The sequence below is a fragment of the Pantherophis guttatus genome, chromosome 4 (genome assembly GCF_059756535.1).
Source record: "Pantherophis guttatus breed Tessera chromosome 4, ASM5975653v1, whole genome shotgun sequence".
Taxonomy (NCBI): domain Eukaryota; kingdom Metazoa; phylum Chordata; class Lepidosauria; order Squamata; family Colubridae; genus Pantherophis; species Pantherophis guttatus.
This window is the reverse complement of record NC_142066.1, coordinates 61,206,882-61,226,771: the sequence shown is the minus strand read 5'-3', so window position 1 is coordinate 61,226,771 and position 19,890 is coordinate 61,206,882. Positions and strand designations below refer to the sequence as shown.

Here is a 19,890-nt window from a genome sequence, read left to right as displayed (position 1 = left end):
CACTAATATTTTTCAGATATTAGAAATACATTAGTCACATGTAATTTTTAACAGCTTTGCAAATCTGTTTATGCATATATTAAAATACTTCAGAAGCATCAAAAGTAACAATATTTAATAAGGCTCAGAATATCTGAACACCCTTTTTCAAAGCTAAAGTGATTTCAGAAGTGGGATTTCAGGGCAGGTATGGCAAAGGATCATGGCAAAGATCTTTGCCAAAAGAATTGGTGAGTAAGTTGATTCCTTGGAATTTCTCTGGATAAAGAGATTGCCCATGTGTGCTCTAGATGGCTGCTTCCCACTAGACTGTAGGACAGTGGTTTTCTGTGGATTTGAGTGCTGGGATATGAGAGATTAGCCATCTTTCTCACAACTCTGGTGGGACTTTTTAAAAGAAACTATGTTTGCAAGCCACACTTTTAGAAATTGTTCATTAACTATTTCTATTAGAGACCTTCACAATGACAAGTTTGAAAATGACTGAGCTTACGTTTAATCATGAAAGAAAATTTTAATTGTAAGCTTAAGAATTCAAAGAATATGAAATAAACAATAAAACATAAATAGGATTTTAATCCTAGAAAGTCCTAAATGGATTAAGGGTCCAGATATAAAAAGATTTTGGAATTACTTATAAAGCACAAATAGCTTCTCATGGGAAATAGATTCTGACATGGATTTTACATGGCATGGATAAAGAATTTTATGATTTCAAAAATTGACCATTAGAGGGGACTAAAATTTTTACGTAAAGATATAGAGGCTTGAAAGTTGGTTTATATTGTAACAATAATGACACTAAAGGAGAATTTTGAAGAATGGAATCAGAAAATAGTAGCCACAATATTACCAATATCAGTAATGATGTCTGCTTCTATGGAGAGACTTACAGGTAGTCCTTGACTTACAACCACAATTGAGCCCCAAATTTTTGTTGCTAAGCAAGACAGTTGTTAAGTTTTGCCTCATTTTGAGACTTCTTGCCACAGTTATTAAGTAAATTATTGCACTTATTTAATTAGTATAGTTGTTAAGTGAATCTGCCTTCCCACTGACTTTGTCAAAAGGTTGCAAAAAGTTATCATATGACTTTGGGACACTACAACTATCATGAGTCAGTTGCAAAGTGTCTGAATTTTGATCATGTGACCATGGGAATACAGTGTGAAAAAATGTGGAAAATGGTCATGTCACTTTTTTTAGTGCCATTTTAACATCAAATAGTCACTAAACAAAGGGTTCTGAGTCAAGGACTGCCTGTATGTTCAAAAGATATTATTGAAGAAATATCAGATATAGAACAAATGCTATTTGACAAGATAAAAGATGCTATCACAATTGGATATATAACTGACAGGCCAAGAAAATGATTTAGAACTGGAAAGGGCATGATTGAATGCACTGCCTGCATCCCACGCATGCGCAAATGGGGCTTCGTTCATTTGCATGGCCCGGTTTCTGGCACATCACGGACAGGTGCTGGTCCACCACAGCCCAAAGTTGGGGACCCCTGATTTAGAGAAAGGTTTCACTGATTCCACAAAAAAAAGTTGTTAAAGTTTGAAATTTAAAAGGGAAATATAAACAATAAACCAAGAGAGTGACCTAAATAAGTTTTCTGTACTAGATTTTCAAAAGAGGTGTGATGGAACCTATCTATGAAGGTTAGGTGAAGTGATGGATTACAGAAAAGCAGATTCCTTCAATGGAGGGAACACTTTTGAAGAAAGGGGGCAAGACAAGAAACATCCACCACAGAGCTAGATTGTGAGAAGCGGAAATGATTTAGGATAGCCAGTCTCTAGCATCTCCCAATGTATGTCTATCAGTTTAGGGTAGTATAGGTTTAGTCTGGCAAAAATCTGCCTATACAGCGTAAGCAAATACAAGAATTGAACTTTGGCTGTTTTGTTTTGCTTTGTGTTGGGGCTAGGCCTGATGAAGCTTAAAAGCTTTGTGTGATAGGACCCAGAAGAAATGAAGAGAAATGAAGAGGAGAAATGAAATGAAATCCTACAAGAATATTTGAACAAACTAAATATTAAAACTGATAGAAGTAAAAGGACGGACTATAAAGATGGGTTTATCTGAAATAGTTAAAATAAGATACATTATTTCTAGCTACCCTTTATTGATTCTGCTGAAACTGGGACTGAAAAAATAATGCTTTATGGAATAGATAACAGATGGGATATTGCATAAAGTGATAAATGTTTGTAACTTTAGAGAGGCTGAAGAGTTACTAAATTTTATACTTGTGGTGATTCTATTTCTTCATTTTTCCTTGTTTTTGCACTTTTCATTCATTTTTTCTTTTCTCTTTTTTAAAGTGTAGTTAGATTTTACTATTATAATCAGTATTCTTAATAAAAATTATATAAGGGTGACTTCAGAAGGTAGAAAAATAAACTTGACGTTTAGTATTTAGATGAGCCTGTACTTCTTTTCTCCTTCAAATGGCAAAAAAATCAAAGATTCTTATTGTACAGATCCCTACCCCTGAATTGTTGAGGTTTTCTATTAAGCAGAATTCTTGCAGGCTTTGGCAGTTCATTTCCAGGCCATAAACTTTTTGATGTACTACTTTGACAACTGTATTGTTGCTCTTATTGTTCCTTATATATTTGGAGTAAGTGAATCATTAAACCAGCAATTGACTAGAAGCCAGACAAGGCATTTATCAAATGCATATTTCTTTAAAGCTCAAAGAAAGGAAATTTCTCTTTAATAGAAAATGTGTCCTATGCTGTTTGTTGGTAATTCAGATTTTAGAAGCAGGATTTCCCCCCCTTTTAGAAGAGATTCGAGAATATTCTCAGGTCTAGAGTGATCAAGAGCTTAATTAGGGAAATTATAACTTAACCTTCTAATACTACTTCTCAGAGTGTATTTTGTATGAACCAAAGAAGCAGGACTGAGCTTAATAGTACTCTATCACTTTTGTTCTTCAAAAGTGGAATAGAGGAATAAACCATTTTCAGAAGAATTACATCCCTCCCCCTCCCCCCCAAATTCAGATACACCAGAATTCTTGGAGAGTAAATGACTCAAATATTTGAAATGTGTGACAGTTCCTGCTTGTTGCTTTCATCCATTGCAAATTTCATCCATTTGTGTTTGTTGTTTCTGTTAGATTCTCTCCTCTCCTTCTAAAGTGTTTTGATCATGAGACTATTCCTCTTTGGTCTATCACAGCTATGCTAGTTTTTATAAATATATTTCTTTTACTGTGGAATGTGCCTTTTGCATCAAAGAGGTTTACTTTTAAAACAATTTTCCTAGAGATGGGAGTAGCAAGAAAAAGTAGCATACAATGCTTTCTCAGATTGTGAAGAGATGCATTGTATGATTCTTTCTCTTTTACTGACCCTTTTTATTCCCTTGGAAGTTCTACTGATGACAGAGGAGATGAATTCATCTATACTTATTCTACTATTACCATAAATTTGCTGCTTTTGTGCACATTTATCTATTTATAACACCAAGGAAATGGAAGACTAGATTCTGTGACTAGAAGTCTTCAAATAGCATTTTTTTTGCCTCTGCCAAAAGTACTGTAGCACTAAGGCTGCTGTGCAGAACACTGGAAGTCAAGAGAGGGCTTAGTAGGTGGGATCATCTCTCAATAAAGGAATGCAGCATTCCTTGCTTTGTGAGAGGGGGATTCAAAACACTTTCTAGATCCTGCCCTCCAGAGGGCTAGCTTCCTAATAAAGCCTTTATTGTGCTAGTGCCTGCTTTAATAACAAACACTTGGGGGGAGGTAGGAGTCAATGCCATTATTTCCTACTTGCAACACTTGTTTTTTACTACGAGCTTCTCATTTTTTGAATCTAAAAAGATTATGGAAGAAAAAAGAATAGCTTTCCCAAAAGTTCTTGGTCTGAACACAACCTCAATGGGGAGCTCAGATTATAGTAGTAAGTATTGTACAGGGAAGAACAGGGAAAAAAGGGTCAAAGAATCTAGACTGTTTTTGTCTGAATTATGTTTATTTATTTTCATTGTTCACATTCTTTTTTATTTATGTCAGGTTGGCGCTATCTTATGCAATATCAGCTTTTTTTTCAAAGCCCGTTTTTATATACTATGGTTGATGTACAAAACCTCATGTACAAGGCTTTCACTCCAAAGTGCAGATACCCTTGTAAAAAAGTTGAACCTTAATCAAGGCAAAAATTTCCAAAAGTGCAGAGAAGATCAAGTTGACTGCCACTGCTTTTAGGGCTAAATTTGCAGCTGAATTAATGAGGAGAGGACCTAATTCTAAGGCATACTCATCTCCCATAAGACAGCTGCTTAAAGATTTAGAGAAGCCTTGGGTGGCTTTGGTAATTAAGGAGAGCAAATAAGATCTACTCTAGGTCTTGATCTCCCTCTTATCAAGGCACATAGATCAATAAAGCTTGAAGCATAACGATTCCACTCCAGAGCATGAAAGATCTCATACAGCATACTTTGGTTCTATTTTAGTTGCATTCTTTTATAAGAGAGAAGCCACAGAAAAGCATGCACAACCTGGCATTTTCATGAGAAATCCTCCCAAATTGCAGGAGGTTGGCATCCCTTTGCATATCCAAAATTTATAAAGAAAAACTCAGTAGCACTGAAGTATTGTCATCCTTATTTGTTTGGTTCAGATACAATTCTCAGGAGCATCATTTCTGCCCCTTTTATCAAAATATCTTTACCATACTGAATAATAGTGACAGCCCTTATATACAGAGCAAAAGGCATATGTTGCAGAAGGCCCTTTCATTCAATCCTTTTGAGGGTGGGCACCAGGTTGAGGTAGAATCCACAAAAGTATCCTCCAATGGTCTGGTTACTGAAGAAACAAAAATAATTTGTGAAAACAATGAATTTTAAATAGCAGGCACTTGATGTCTATTTTGGTTGATGAAATGGACTTATTTAATGTGCTAAGTCATAAAAATGCATCATTTTGTAGGGGTTGATAATTTTTATTACTCAGATGTTACTATACTTCATCTCATAACATCCCTTGCTATTGGTATTGCTGGCTAGGGCTGAGCTAATGGAAGTTTTACTTCTGGAGTGTCACAAGTGGTGCACTCCTGGATTCACGTGATATTTGAATCTTATTATTATGGTTTAATAGATTTGATTTATGGTTCACACAGTATATGTGTGGTTTATTTAATTTCTTTATCAAATTTATACACCTGCCCATCTCACTGATGTAACTCTGGGCTCTGTATAATAAAACTAACAAAACAATTTTTAAATAACCATTTAAAACAACTAATCTAAAAACAACTTTTAAATAACTATTAAAACAATAAACTTAAAATGTATCAAATCCCACATACATTACTTCATGGGTTCCCTGTTATTGTAGGATCCCCAAGCCTGCTGGAAAAACCCACTTTTAAAGAGATTTCTGGAATCTAGTAGAGTTGAGGTTAATCTTGCCTTGAGGGAATGATATTCCAAAGAGTGGATGATATGGCAGAAAAGGCTTGTCTCCTGGGTGCCATCTTTAGCATATGGGACCCTTAACATGCTTTTCCAGTCAGACCTAGATGGATGGCTAGATGTAACCCAGAAGTGATGTTACATATTATTTATTAACACGTATCTAAGAAACCATGCTTCGTATATTCAACCCAACAATCTAAGGAACATTTATATAATGGCATGATTTCTCTAGCCAGAATTTGATACCTGAGAATTTCAGTTTCTATTCAGCTCCTATCCTATACTATGCATAACTAGAAATTTGGAGAAAAGATTTCAAGTGTTATTAATGGACATAATTATTCTAATCTCTCTTTTGAAATATTAAACATGGACTTGGTTGTCATATTTTGACAACTATAGCAAAATAATAAAGACGTATACTTACACCTATGTTTTTATTTCTGAAACTTTTGAAAACTAGTGTGCTATATTCAAGTTCTGTTGTTTGACTTTTATAGGATCCTGATCTATATTACATATTATGGTTCTGCACAATAAGTCAGTTGTTTAGACTGGATTTGGCATTTTTGTCCATCTATCAAGTCCTTCCCAAGAACCTACAACAGGCAGGTGTTGTTTGGTGGTATGAAAAGTATTATCGTAAGATATAATCTGTTTCAAGTAAAGCTGCCTTTTGCTACTGACTGATCACAAAATAGAAAAAAATAATAAAAAATAAAGCAGTACTCTGGTATTATAGAATTCAAACAAACAAAACAGGCTTAACAATTATTTATAAGAAAAACAAGGAAGTCTGAATAGTGGATATGGCAGTACTTGGAGACAACAGAATAGAAGAGAAAGAACGGGAGAAAACCAGAAACTATAAAGACCTGCAAAATAGAAAAACTATGGCAAAAGAAAGCAAAGATGTGCCAACAGTAATAGGCATCTTGGGTGAAAAACTACTGGAGCACCACTTAAACACGGTTGACAAAATCATCAATCAATAGCAAAAGGCAGATTATTATATTTTTAACTCACCTTTTATATATAACTTAAGGCAGCAAACATACCTGTTCATGAGTGAGATCAGGTTTTGCCATGGCAGGCTTTTGATATGAACATTGCTGTCCAGAAGTTTGTTGTTTTCTGCTCTCTTTAAACAATCTGAAGATTTTTTAAACCTATTTTCCTAACAGCAATTTTTCCAAGTATTTTTATTGGCTTTTTATGCACCCTCATGTACCATTCCGCCTGCTCTCCTTGGAAGTCTGACAATGTATATAATTGAGTTATAAAATGTTCTACAGTGGCTGTTGGCAAGTCTATACAGTATGAGCCATAATATATTACTGATGGGATAGTTTTACAAACCAGTAAATTTATTCTTAGGTGTGATTTAGATTTACTAGAGAGATACAACAGGTTATTCCCTTCTAATGACCAGTGCTTGTCCAGGCATTATTTGCCAAATGCTAATCAAATATTCCACCTCGTCCTTTTTTGTATCATATTTAACATTCCCTCTCTTTCTCTCTTTCTTTTTTGTAGCAAATTAATGAGCTTAGAAAACATTTCTGGTTTGGCTAATTTATGCCTGGAATAATCACATTTGGGAAGAATGATAAAGTGGATTTTGCAGTGGGGGAGAGGGGTCAAACTGGTCAGCCTGAAGAAAACAAGGTTCTGCTGTGTTTTAGTACAAGTCTGCATATATGCACTATCTGCATATATGACATTATCTGCATGTCCCAAAGGATCAGGGCTTGTGGCCCAAGGCTGTGGTGCTACTTTTGCCATATAGATGAAAATATCTGGATACCATGCATGGGGAAAGATTGATCTAATTTCTTCAAACAAGAAAAAGGCAAGGTGGATTGCACAAGACTTGCCTGCCCAACAGAGGCTATTTAACCTCTGGCCCAGAGCAAACATTCTAGTGTTTCTCACACTTAGAGATTTTAAGATGTGCGGATTTTAACTCCCAGAATTCCGAGCCAGCTGCTTGCCTAATCCATTCCTTACCAGACATCCAATATCACTAGCAAACTTCACCCCTTTACTTTGCCGTTGTTCTTGGGAGGCAAGGTTGCTGCCACCTACAGAATTTCTCCTCATGATCCCTGGAGAAGTAAAATCACATTAATGCAAAGACAACTGTTAACAAAAATCAATATATAAGTATAAATGGGAAGCTAACAACATTGTACAATATCACAAACAATTACAATCAGGGGTGAAATCTAAATTTTTTTGCTACCGGTTCTGTGGGCGTGGCTTAATTAGTGGGCGTGGTTTGGTGGTAAGGTGACTGGGAGGGCGTGGCTTGTTGGTCAGGTGGGAGTGGCCAAATCAATGTCACTTCTTTGCCTTTTTTTAACCTACAAAACACAACACAACACAACTGGCTCACCCACAATATAAAAGCAGCTGTGCTAGACCCAAAATGGTTCCTGCAACAAGCAGGAACCTCACACAGCCACAAAAAGCCCCAAAAACCAACTTTCACACTTTACACACACAAAATTCCACATACAGCTTTGTGAGATTTTGTGTATTTGTGTAGTTAGAGTGAAACACTACAGAAACACACTAAATCTCAGAAAGCTGCACAAATATCATTTTATTTTATTTTTTTATTTTTATATAAAAGCAGCTAAATTTAAAACTTCCTAAACTTTAAATGGCTAAGTCTAAAAAAAGAACAACTAAAAAAAAACCCCAATTAACTATTTTTTTAAAGCTCCCAAAGGGGAAAAAACTTAGCCAATAGAACAAGCGTCTCCAACCTTGGCAACTTTAAGACTTGTAGACTTCAACTCCCAGAATTCCTCAGCCAGCTTTGCTTTGCTGGCTGAGGAATTCTGGGCGTTGAAGTCCACAACTCTCTGCTGGCTTGATTGCAGGCAGGGAGATATAGTTGCTTGCTGATGCAATCAATTGCAGGGATTACAGCAAGGCGTTGCGACCAGCAACTAAAGTAAGCAAGCTGAGGGGGGGAAGGGGAGGAATTTTTGCTACCGATTAGCAGGCAGAGCCATTTAAAAGGAAAAAAATTTTTTTCTTTTACATGGCTCTGGTGATCCAAGCTGAGTTGCCTGATTAGCAGGCAACTCAGCTGGGATGGTCAGAGCTTGGCTGGTCAGAGCCATTTAAAAGAAAAAAAAGGCTCTGATGATCACGCAGCTCAGCTGGGCATGGGGGGCGGGGCAGGGATTTTTACTACCGGTTCTCCAAACTGCCCACCGCCATGGCTCCTACTCACCCGAGATGATCCGAACCGGGAACATTTCACCCCTGATTACAATATGTATGTTATTTGCATTGAGATGGGGGGGAGGTGTTTAAAAAAATTTCTCCCATCCATCCATCCTACCAAAATCTTAATCAAGATTGTTAGTTTCTTCTAATATTAGAAACAAGGAAACAGTTATTTTAACAACTGCTATGGGATGAGTGGGGGTGGTTAAAGTCTCTTCCCCTTTCAGGGTTTTTTATGTATCTGGAAAAAGGTAAGTGAATTAATGGCTGTACAATTTGTACGTGAATGAGGCTAAAAGGATTTATCTCTAAAAAGTTGTATTTGGTCATTATGAAAGTGTTTCCATTGAGATCAGGCCTATAGTCTTGTTATTTCATTGAAACAATTTTCCATAGATGGGTAGGCATTTATTTAAAATATGAAAGGTTCTCAGCTTACAGATATCCAGGAAATGCCTAGAGATTGTTAACAAAACAGCAGTGCTGAATTGTTTCCCATAAAACATTGAGCTGGTGTACACAGAATCAGGGTGGGGCATACTGTATAAGTTCTATATCTCAACCAACAAATGCTCTGTCTTGCACATTGGCAAAAAAAAAATAAAAATCAAAACATAAAATATAAATTAGATGGACACGACCTTGTAGATGACCCTCACTCTATCAAAGACCTTGGAATACTCATTTCTAAAGATCTAAGTGCCAGAGCCCACTGTAACAACATTGCCAAAAAGGCAGGGGTGAAATGCTCCCTGTTCGGCCCGGATCACCCAATCTGGTAGCGATGGAGGCGGGTGGTTCGGTAGCAAAAATCCCTGCCCTCCCCATGCCCAGCTGAACCACACAATCATCAGAGGCTTTTTCTTTTAATTTTTAAAAGCATTTTTTTACAACCTCTTTGGCCGAAAAAATGCTTTTAAAAGTAAAAAAAAAAGCCTCTGATGATCACGCAGCTCAGCTGGGATCGTCAAAGGAATCATCATCTGATAATCCCAGCTGAGTTGCCTGATCGGCAGAGGCTTTTTTTCTTTTAAATGCCTCTGACGATCCAAGATGAGTTGACTGATCGGCAGAGGCTTTTAAAAGAAAAAAAGCGTCTGCCGATCAGATAACTCACCTGGGATCGTCAGAGCCTTTTGAAAGCATTTTTTTACAACCTCTTCACCGAAGAGGTAGAAAAAATGGTTTTAAAAGAAAAAAAAAATTGGCCACACCCACCCAGTCACATTACCCCCCCACCAAGCCATGCCCACAGAACCGGTAGTAACAAATTTTAGATTTCACCACTGCAAAAAGGCATTAGAATAGTTAACTTAATCTTACATAGCTTCTTCTCTGGTAATATTGTACTACTAACTAGAGCATACAAAACATTTGCTAGATCAATTCGCAAATACAGCTCATCTGTCTGGAACCCACACTGCATATCGGACATTACTACAATTGAGAGAGTCCAGAGATATTTCACAAGAAGAGTCCTCCATTCCTCTACCCGCAATAAAATACTTTATGCCACCAGACTTGAAATTTTGAGCTTAGACAATTTAGAACTATGGCAACTTCGGTATGACCTAAGCGTAGTACATAAAATTATCTGCCACCATGTCCTACCTGTCACTGACTTCTTCAGCTTCAACCACAACAATACATGAGCAAATAATAGGTACAAACTCAAGGTAAACTGCTCCAAACTCGATTGCAGAAAATATGACTTCAGTAACAGAGTGGTCAATGCCTGGAATGCACTACCTGACTCTGTAGTTTCTTCCCCAAACCCCCAAAACTTTAACCTTAAACTGTCTACTGTTGACCTCACCCCATTCCTAGGAGGTCTGTAAGAGGCATACATAAGTGCACCAGTGTGCCTACCGTCCCTGTCCTAATGTTCCTTTTTACTCTTACTCTTCATTTATTCAAATTATGTTTATATTTTTACCTGTTATCTTATATATGCTTGACAAATAAAATAAATAAATAATAAATAAATAAATAAATATATTCCTTTATCCACCAAGGACATTTTCCAAAGTGTCACAAGACACTTTCTCAATTAAGTAGGCGTACTGAAATTCGCCTTACAACTATCGTAGATTAGTCAATTAAGTCTGTAGCATGCTTGCATGCACTTAGCATGGAGGTAAGAAAGGACTTACCTTGAGGCTGTGTTGTGTCTGGGCGCTGTAGGCTGCTGCGCCTCAGGGGATTAGAGCTGCCCTTAGAGAGGCGGCGTTGGCGGCTGGAGAGCACAATGGCAGGGGATACAATTCCAGGAGGTGGCACCTTGCCAAGGCGGGTATATAGGTCCACTATTTCTTGTTTTTGCTGTGCCTGGAGCTTTTCTACTTCAGAAAGATGCCTGAGAGAAGAACAGAAAGAAAGGGATTATTACTGAATGGAGTAGGGGAAAAAATTATTTACTGCCAAGTAGTACCAAGACTACTCACTTCTGACGCAAGGCTTGTACTTCAACACAGACGTCATCTTCTTCTGTGCTGTCTGAATCATCACTGCTGGGGTAGGAAGGGCTGTGCATATAATTCATCCAAACAGTGTTACTATGTGTGGACTCTCCTTCGCCCTCTCCTTCTGCCACAGGAGTGGTGCCCTCCTCGCCTTCCTGCACAGGTGTTTCACCAGGAGATCCACTATCAGATTCGGAAGTACTCGAGGTGTCGGGTCCATTGCCGACAATGGGGGAGGATTCTGATGGGATATTCCGTGTGGGTGTCACCTGGAAACGGCCCAGGATTTGTGGCTTGGGCTCTCCTGGTAAAGAAAAACAAAGTATGAGGAGGGCAAATCTTCCTGTAGAGCAATATTTTTCAAACTTAGCAACTAGATGTGTGGACATATACTCCTAGAATTCCCCTCTAGATGTTACAGTTACCAGCCACTGCTCACAGAATATCGTGAAGCCCAAGCAAAGCTACTTAAAGTCACTGGACAACATTTGTCTGCTTTTCTCCCATGTGGGATATGGAAAGGCTCACAGTATGTCTCCTTCTATGAAGTATCAAAAGGAACAAGTTAACCATGGTAAGACTTTGTCGTGGTCATAGAACCATAGTTCCATGAAATCTATGGCCCCAGAGAGCCAAGCAAAGGACAGGAAATACAACTGGTACTTTTGCCTCCCATTTCATTTAGTTGATGCCCTGGCTGTGGCTCATTTTAAAAGCTGGTGAAAGGCTACGGCTTATACAGTGCTTATATACATGCTTCCATAAGAGCGGTAAACCTTCCCTGTAAAGCAAGACAGCCAAAGTTTCAAGGAGAGGGATACATTTGGAGCTCAGTTTGGGTGTCAAAGAAAATCAAAATAAAAGCAAAATGGCTAGCACAAGTCCCATTCTCCCTCTTTCTCCTTACCATGCCTGGGAGAGTAATAAAGCAGGAAAGTATCATTTTAGAACTTTTCCACCATTCCACAAGTCTGCTGAGTACAGCAGCAGCCTTGTGCCACCTGCGGCAACACAAAAACTAGCCATCGAGTCAACTAATGCTGGAAGAGAAAGGCATCAGAGAAGACTTCTCAGGGACTGGAAGGCACAATTTTGCAGCCTGCCATAGCCAATATTTACCAGTCAGATTACCCATTACGATTACTTAACCACATCAACAAAATGGATGCAGTCAAGCACGTGAAGTGATTCTGCACACTTTGCAACTGTTGGATGATACTCTCTTAGGAAGGGAACACAGTTTTATATCAGTATAGCTAAGAACAATTTAAGCGTAACATATAGTATTTGTAGAAAGGAGTGGGTGTCAAAATTTGCAATATAGCATTGTGCAGCAAATCTTGCCCCTTTTGAACAATGTGTGCATCATCACATCTGCCACTCTGCTGATTTTGAACTATTCACAATGGATGCTGCTCTGAGTCATGACTTTGCACCAGAGCTACTTGTAGAGGGCTTCAAATTTCCTGCTCCAATTCTTCTGAAACACTTCTTACCTTCACTGAGGGTTGTTTGTTCAGCAGAGGAACCATTGGAGGTAGACTGATCTGATACAGTTAATTGTGTTCCAGACGAGGAAGAAACAGGAGCTACCTGTGGAGAAAAGGAAATAAATCAATAGAGAATTTCCTATTTTTGGTCCATTCACTATGCAATGGAACTCCAGTTTATTTCTTCAAGAGATGTCTGTGTTATACATTGATAATTCATTAAATCAGAGGATTAACATGGGGTTCAGGCAGTGCTAAAATAATGTACATCTCACCCTAATATGGAGAAACTGCTACTATCAGGAGTTCTCAGTCAATATTTAACTGAGGTTCTTATGGAGCTGAGGTAAAGTTTCCAAGAAATGTTCCTCTGGTATAATAAAAAAAATCCCCATGCCCATTGTTAAAATTGCTAGCTTTTGATGATTAAATATAAACAAGCATTCACCATTACCTAAAATGAACAAACTTCCATGTAGGAATGTCCCCATTTGTGTTCACTCATCATAATTAAGTAATACATTTTAATAGTATCTTAGAAATGAGGCATAAGGATACAAGAGAGCCTCTTGTTTCCCCCCATCTATAGTCACACAAGACACTTGATTCAAAAAACTTACTGGATGGTTCTCAGAATTCCCAGCAACTGAGGTGACTGGAGTTGGCTTACAACCTGGAGACACCACTGGGCCCAACATCCCATTGGCTAAGTGGGCTGGTTTAGGAGAAGACACCAGCTCAGGATAGATAAAACGTACAGTGGTTGGGCTCGGTGGACACAGAACTGGTGGCTGTGGGACTGGCGAGGTATAGAGAGGCCCTGTCTGGGCAGTCCCTACAGATACTGCTGGGAGAAGTGACTGGGCCATACTCATCATAGCCAGAGAGAAGACATTGGCGAAGGAGAACAAAGGGGAAGTAGAAGTAGACCACATGGGGATAGCTGGTGCATGCACAGCAGTGCCAATGGATGGGGCAGTGGAAGAGGTAAGGGGTAATGTGGGGAGAACAGAGTTTGGTGGAGAAATTGGTTGAGGAATTGGGACAAGGTAAGAAGGTGTAGTAGGAGTCCCTGGATACATATGGTAGGTTGGCCAGGTCTGCCCAGGTGTACTGGTGATGATGCCTGTAAAGAAAAAGGCAAGTTGGCAGGTTAGTTGGTCCTAGAAGCAAAGGAAGGGAAATCGGCTATATCTCACTCAATATGTAGCATTGCAGAAAGCCTTCCCCATGTTTGCAGAGCAGATGGACCCAATTCATTTTGTTCTTTCCAATCACCAATCAGCTTTATTTTCCAATTAATATTAAGTGGATCATTTGTCCTGCTTTTTCCCTCAATGTCCATATTTTGCACCTTGGGAAACTAAAATATGGGATGAATTTGGGATGGCTGCTTATATATTGATTGATTCTGAATAACACCTTTTATTTCAAAAGGTTTAAAATATTTTAAAAAGAAATAGGGGAATGGGAGACTAGTATAAGATAGAGTGAGAGACATAATTTATTGTGTTATATAATTCACTTATTTTCTCCACATTATTGGGATTACAAAAAGTCTTGCCCTTGCCCAGATCATAAATAAGTAAACCATTTACAAGTTTTTCCAAATTCAGTTTCTCTCTTTCTGTTTTTTTTTTAAAGCATGGTTCATGCATGATATTAGATTCCTCCAGATAATCCCTTTATTGCTGAATTATTTTATATCATTATCACCAGCACTACTTTGATCCAATAACTTTTTTTCAGCTCAATGTATTCATAGGGTTGTTGTTGGGAAAGGAAGTGGTGATATTATTATACACTACCTTGTGTGGTACAACATAAAGGCAGGAAATAATAGTTGTCATCATCACTATCATCTTAGATATCTAGCCAATGTCCAGCATTTTACATTGCTGGATAAAGATCAGTGGTGGGTTGCTACCGGTTCTCCCCAGTTCTTGTGAACCGGTAGTGGAAATTTTGAGTAGTTCGGAGAACCGGTAAATACCACCTCTGCCTGGCCCCGCCCCCAATCTATTCACTCCCTCCCGAGTCCCAGCTGATCGGCTAGAAGGAAAAAATCAGGGCTCACCTGACAAAGAAGAGAGGAAAAAAAACAAGATATCTTAGCTTTAAATTGAGAAGCCAAGAAGCCTCCCAACTGATCAGCTAAAACCGATCCGCTCCTTGTAAACTGCTTGGTGGTGGTAGATTGGCAATTGAGGCTTGTTATGTCCTTATAAGGGCATCCGCCAGGGATTGGCTAATCCACCGGCGGGAAAAATAAACCACTGTCACTGGACGGCTCAGCTTGCTGGAGCGCTATAAAAGAGCTCCGGCAGCACAGCCGTTGTTCTTATTCTGTACTGAATAAAGGTGCTGAATGGACCAACTCTGGTCGCGTCTTCTTTCCTGCGCCTGATCTAACACGGCTAAACTCCCTGAAAGCAGTTTTCAATGCTCTCGGTAGTGGCAGAGCGGCAAAAAATTGTTTAAACTCTTGCCGCGGCGCTTCAAAGGGACGCCCTACAGCTGATCAGTGGTAAAAGGCAGTGTGATGGTAAACCAATGCACTCCAAAAACAAATGGGTAGACCGGTACGGCTCTGCAAGCAGTTAAAAGCCTGTACCTCTGCTAAATCCTAAAGAATTGTTTGTCACATGAAGATCAAACCACATCTACAAAATAAGCCACGCCCACAGAACCGGTAGTAAAAAAAATTAGAACCCACCCCTGATAAAGATCCTTCAATATAGCAAGCCTAGTTAGCTTCCTTGAATGCTGTCTACTTAAATAGTATTTTACAACTACTTGTAGAAATAACCACAACCAATCAGTTTTACCTGCAGATGTAGTTGAGAGCAGTGGTTGCCCAAAGTTTTGGGAAGTTGTTGGGGGGACGGTGGGGCTAAAAGGATCATTCTCAGAAATAGCATCCACCACTGAAGTATGAATAGGTGATGACACAGGCTGTCCTGAGCTAAGGCAACCAAAATCTGTAAAAAGTTGAATTCTTAGGATATATATTTAGATCCTTTACTACAGATTAGCATCTCTTAATGAATATCCTATAAGGGTGAGTCTTCCATCATTTCTAATTTTCATGTTTGCTAACATTACTTGTATTATTTTTGATAAGGTATAGTATTCAATCATGATACCTTCTTTTCTTGTCTTTTGACACACATTTGCATTCTAAAACAGCAGAAAGCAGATAAACTCTGTTTTAATTTTTATTAAAACCTTGAGAACTGGTAATTGCAGCCTAATTAAAAGTTTACACTTAGAATTAAATAATTCTGAATTCCCAAATATATTTTGGGTACCCAAAATGAATGGCATTTATAGTGCTTCTTCATAAAAAAAATACTATTACTTATTCCAAGTATTCTTTGTTCCAGCAATATAATCAAGAAAAATTGACAGAATATGAAAAAACATCATTCTTTTGTTAATTCCCTAGGAATCTGACTCCTGCACTTTTTTGAAAATAATAGAAACCTAGGGGGAACCATAATTCTCTGAACATATCAATAGCTGACTATTAAATTTTGGAAAGATTTATCCTTCCATTCTTATAAATAATGAAGACTAATAGGAATAATATTATTTTGGGTTAAATTCGCAGAGGACTTCAGTCCTATTTCCTCTCTGATTGCCTGTGAGGTTTCAGTATCTGAGAGATCAGACCCAGTAAATGAAATAGCTTTTCAAGTAGTAAGTGAAAAGTAATATGGGTTAAGCAAAGGTTTGATTACATACCACTAAGAGATGAGGTTGAGGAGATGGAACATGAGAGGTCTTGCAGTGGCAGCTCGGCCTAAAAGAAAACATGAAAAAGGTAAAAGAAATGAATAATCATGTAACAGATAATGAAGAGAGATGGCTCTGACCATATGAAGAATGCTCTGTCCTTTTTAGCCATTATGTATTTGGGATTAATGGAAGAAGAATCTTATTTGGGGTCCAGTTTCCAGACAAATTTGAATTCTTCTTGTAACAAAGTACCTTAATGAAAGTGGCCTCAGAATTTTAAGATATTGTAGGATGAATGAAGGAAAAGCCAGAAGAAAGATTGCTTATCTCTGAAGATCTGTTAGTGTGCTTAGATGACCAAAAAGATAAGGCGATGCACCTGCTATTCATTTGAAAAATAATAAAAATGAGCATTTCTGGATGCTAAATGAGTATTTTCTATCCTAATTCTCAACCAGCAAAGATCTGAAACTCACTGAGAGAGCATTAGTAGCTGAAGTAGGAGATATACATTGCACATCAGGCTTGCCCAGAGCCCCCTGTTCTTTGTTCAACTTATCCTTCTGGAGTAGTGCTTCTACACGCAGGATAATATCATGAATTCCCTGGATGAACTGTTCCTGTTCAGATTTCAGGATAAATTCCTTGGCAACCTGAAAAGCCAGAGGCACAGTCAAAACCATAATTAAGGAGGTTACATCCTGCCCACAGTTCCTATTGGTATAGATCAGTGGTGAAATGTAAAATTTGTTACTACTGGTTCTATGGGTATGGCTTGGTGGGGTGTGTGTAATGTGACTGGGTGGGCGTGGCCAACTTCTTTTTTTTTTTAACTTTTAAAAGCATTTTTTCTACAACCTCTTTGGCCAAAGAGCTTGTAGAAAAAATGCTTTTAAAAGGCTCTGACAATCCCAGCTGAGTTGCCTGATCGTCAGAGGCTTTTTTTTTTTTTACTTTTAAAAGCATTTTTTCAGCCGAAGAAAAAATGCTTTTAAAAGTAAAAAAAAAGCCTCTGATGATTGTGCAGCTCAGGTGGGCATGGGGGGGGCAGGGATTTTTGCACTACCAGTTCTCTGAACCCCCCGCCGCCATCGCTACTGGATCACGCGATCCGGTCCGAACCGGGGCCATTTCATCTCTGGTATAGATAATGTGAATAAAAAAAATCAACATCCGTACCATGACAGCTGCAATTTCCTCAGGATTGTCTCCATCCAGGTCAAATTTGAAGGTGACCATCTTGTTATTATGTGTTTGTAGTTGACACTCAACTACTTGATCATTCTGATTTGGCATCTACAGAAATTGGGGGATTAATGTTAGTGTTTCTGCTAGCATGTGCAAGCAACACACACTGACACACACACACACACACACACACACACACACACACAGAGTAGGGAATCCAGCCTTCTTGATGGGCTTCAAACTTTTGAAGATAGAAAGAGGTTTACACCTTTTCCTTCTCTTTCCCTTCCACTACTTGTTAAAACATGGATGATTTGGAGAGGAATTATTCCTGCCAGTACGTTAATCATATAAAAGGATTTTTTTTTTCTGCATACATTTATATGTATTTCTGCTGAGATATTTTAGAATTTTACAACAAAGTAGATTGACAGAAGCCTAATGCATACCATCCAATTTATATAATTTTGTTTCTTATAAACAAAAATATACTACGAAATGACACTATAGTAATACTTTGAGTTATGATATTTGTATGATTGGTAAAGATTTTAAACATACATATATAAAAGATTTCTAAATTATGGAAATGCCATTACATATAAAAATGCTAAATTCCTCTGAATAGATTGCTTCTGTATGCTTCCTACAAAAAGTAACCTTCCCCCAAGATTAATATAAAGCACTCTCTGAAAATTTGAAGGTCAGTCAAAATTGAGTAGTTTTATTTATTTATTATTTATTTATTTGTTCAACTTGTATGCCATCTTTCTCCGAAGACTTGAAGAAGTTTTAGAGTAGTCTATACTGATCCCTCAGGCTAATTTGCTGAATTAATAAATGGGGAAATCCAGAGTTATTTACTTAACTGAAGCTATAATGAGAATATCTGGAGAACATTTAAATAGATAAGTAGGAGTTAGTGGGGTGTAATGGTCAGTAACTATGTCATGGCCTAGAAACCAGAAACCTGAGTTGTAGTCCCATCTCAGGAAAGTCAGCTGGTTAGGTGACGTTTGGCCAGTCACTCTCTCCCAGTTCAACCCACCATATAAGGTTATTGTTGTAGGGAAACTAGAGGACGGAATATTAGGTATGTTCACCATCTTGAGTTACTTATAAAGTAATAAAGGCAGGATAAAAATCTAATAAATAAATAAAAAATTTACTAGGTGATCAAATCTTATAATAGCAATTTTAAAAGGAGATATTTAGATATTCATTTCAAATAAAATAATTGTTTTTTTCTGTTATTTACTCATTTCAATTCCTTGTATTGGAAAATAGTTCTTATATGTACATATATATTGGAAGCGAGAGGGAGATTCTAACCAGGACAGCAGGGAATGTAAGTACATAATGGATTAAGTATTTCCTCTATCAATATAATAGGCACTACATTTCAATTCAACTCACTTCTCCAAATTACTATCTTTTTAAAAAAATCAGTCTATAGGGCTAAGGCAGTTTGGCCCTAATTACAGACTTTTGAGTATTTATTAAACAAATAATTTTCTAATATATGAAAAAGAAGTTGAGAGGTGAAAAGGAATAATAAGAAAAAAATATATGTAAGTTACTAAAAATATTAGATGGCAATTGTTCTTAACATTTTACACATTCCCATGTTTGATGGAAAAATAAATATTAAGTATAGCTTTATATCTGACCTTTATCAGTATTTAATTTCCTTTGATCAAATTATGTTTTTCTCTCACACTTGAAAGAGATATAGTCATGTAACCAAGAAATCCAGGCAAATGTCTATCAAAGTCTATGTGTAAACATATAATACAAGGAATGCAATACATCTGCTTATCTATTCATTTCTGAAAACTAATTTTTATTACATTGTACTTGATGAGAGTACTGGCAAAAGGAAGATAAGGCTGGTGAGTCATTTTGGCTCTTTCCCATTCGAACCTAAATGAAACCATGCTCCCATTATTTCAACTTTGTATCCTCAGGTCATGAGTGAGTGAGATGGCCTTAGGTCATCCTTAGTGGTATCAGTGTTATTCAGATGCCATTCATGAGAAACTTTAATATGTATGAAATCTATTATGCTTTACCACTCATTGCCTTGGAGGGAATGGCAAGAATCAGCAAGAAGACACAATGTCACTGTGGTTAATTATCTGGCTCTAGAATTGCTGGGGAGCAAGTCAACATACTAGTGGGGAAGGGCCACAAACAATTTATGCAACTTAATACTGTGTCCTTGTCGTGATTTATTTAAGAAAATATACTCTGGTTCTAGATCTGATAAGACATAATTAAATTTTATGCCAAATCGCATGGTTCCAATTTCTCATAAA

At 37.7% G+C, this 19,890-nt stretch overlaps 1 protein-coding gene across 2 annotated transcripts in view; it reads right to left on the bottom strand.

Annotated features, from left to right (window-relative positions):
- Positions 1-3,976: 3,976 nt before the first annotated feature.
- The window catches only part of WNK4 (WNK lysine deficient protein kinase 4), a 44,873-nt gene continuing 28,959 nt past the window's right edge, over positions 3,977-19,890 (bottom strand). The window contains exons 11-20 of one of the 2 annotated variants that reach the window (XM_034416198.3): positions 17,564-17,680; positions 16,861-17,037; positions 16,391-16,448; positions 15,472-15,624; positions 13,264-13,769; positions 12,650-12,746; positions 11,136-11,457; positions 10,845-11,047; positions 7,456-7,553; positions 3,977-4,831 (exon numbers count right to left, since the gene is read on the bottom strand). In XM_034416198.3, the coding sequence (XP_034272089.1) occupies positions 4,829-4,831; positions 7,456-7,553; positions 10,845-11,047; positions 11,136-11,457; positions 12,650-12,746; positions 13,264-13,769; positions 15,472-15,624; positions 16,391-16,448; positions 16,861-17,037; positions 17,564-17,680 (1,734 nt within the window). In that variant the 3' untranslated portion in view covers positions 3,977-4,828. The remainder of the gene's footprint in view (positions 4,832-7,455; positions 7,554-10,844; positions 11,048-11,135; positions 11,458-12,649; positions 12,747-13,263; positions 13,770-15,471; positions 15,625-16,390; positions 16,449-16,860; positions 17,038-17,563; positions 17,681-19,890) is intronic. The other variant, XM_034416200.3, reaches the window with a different exon arrangement.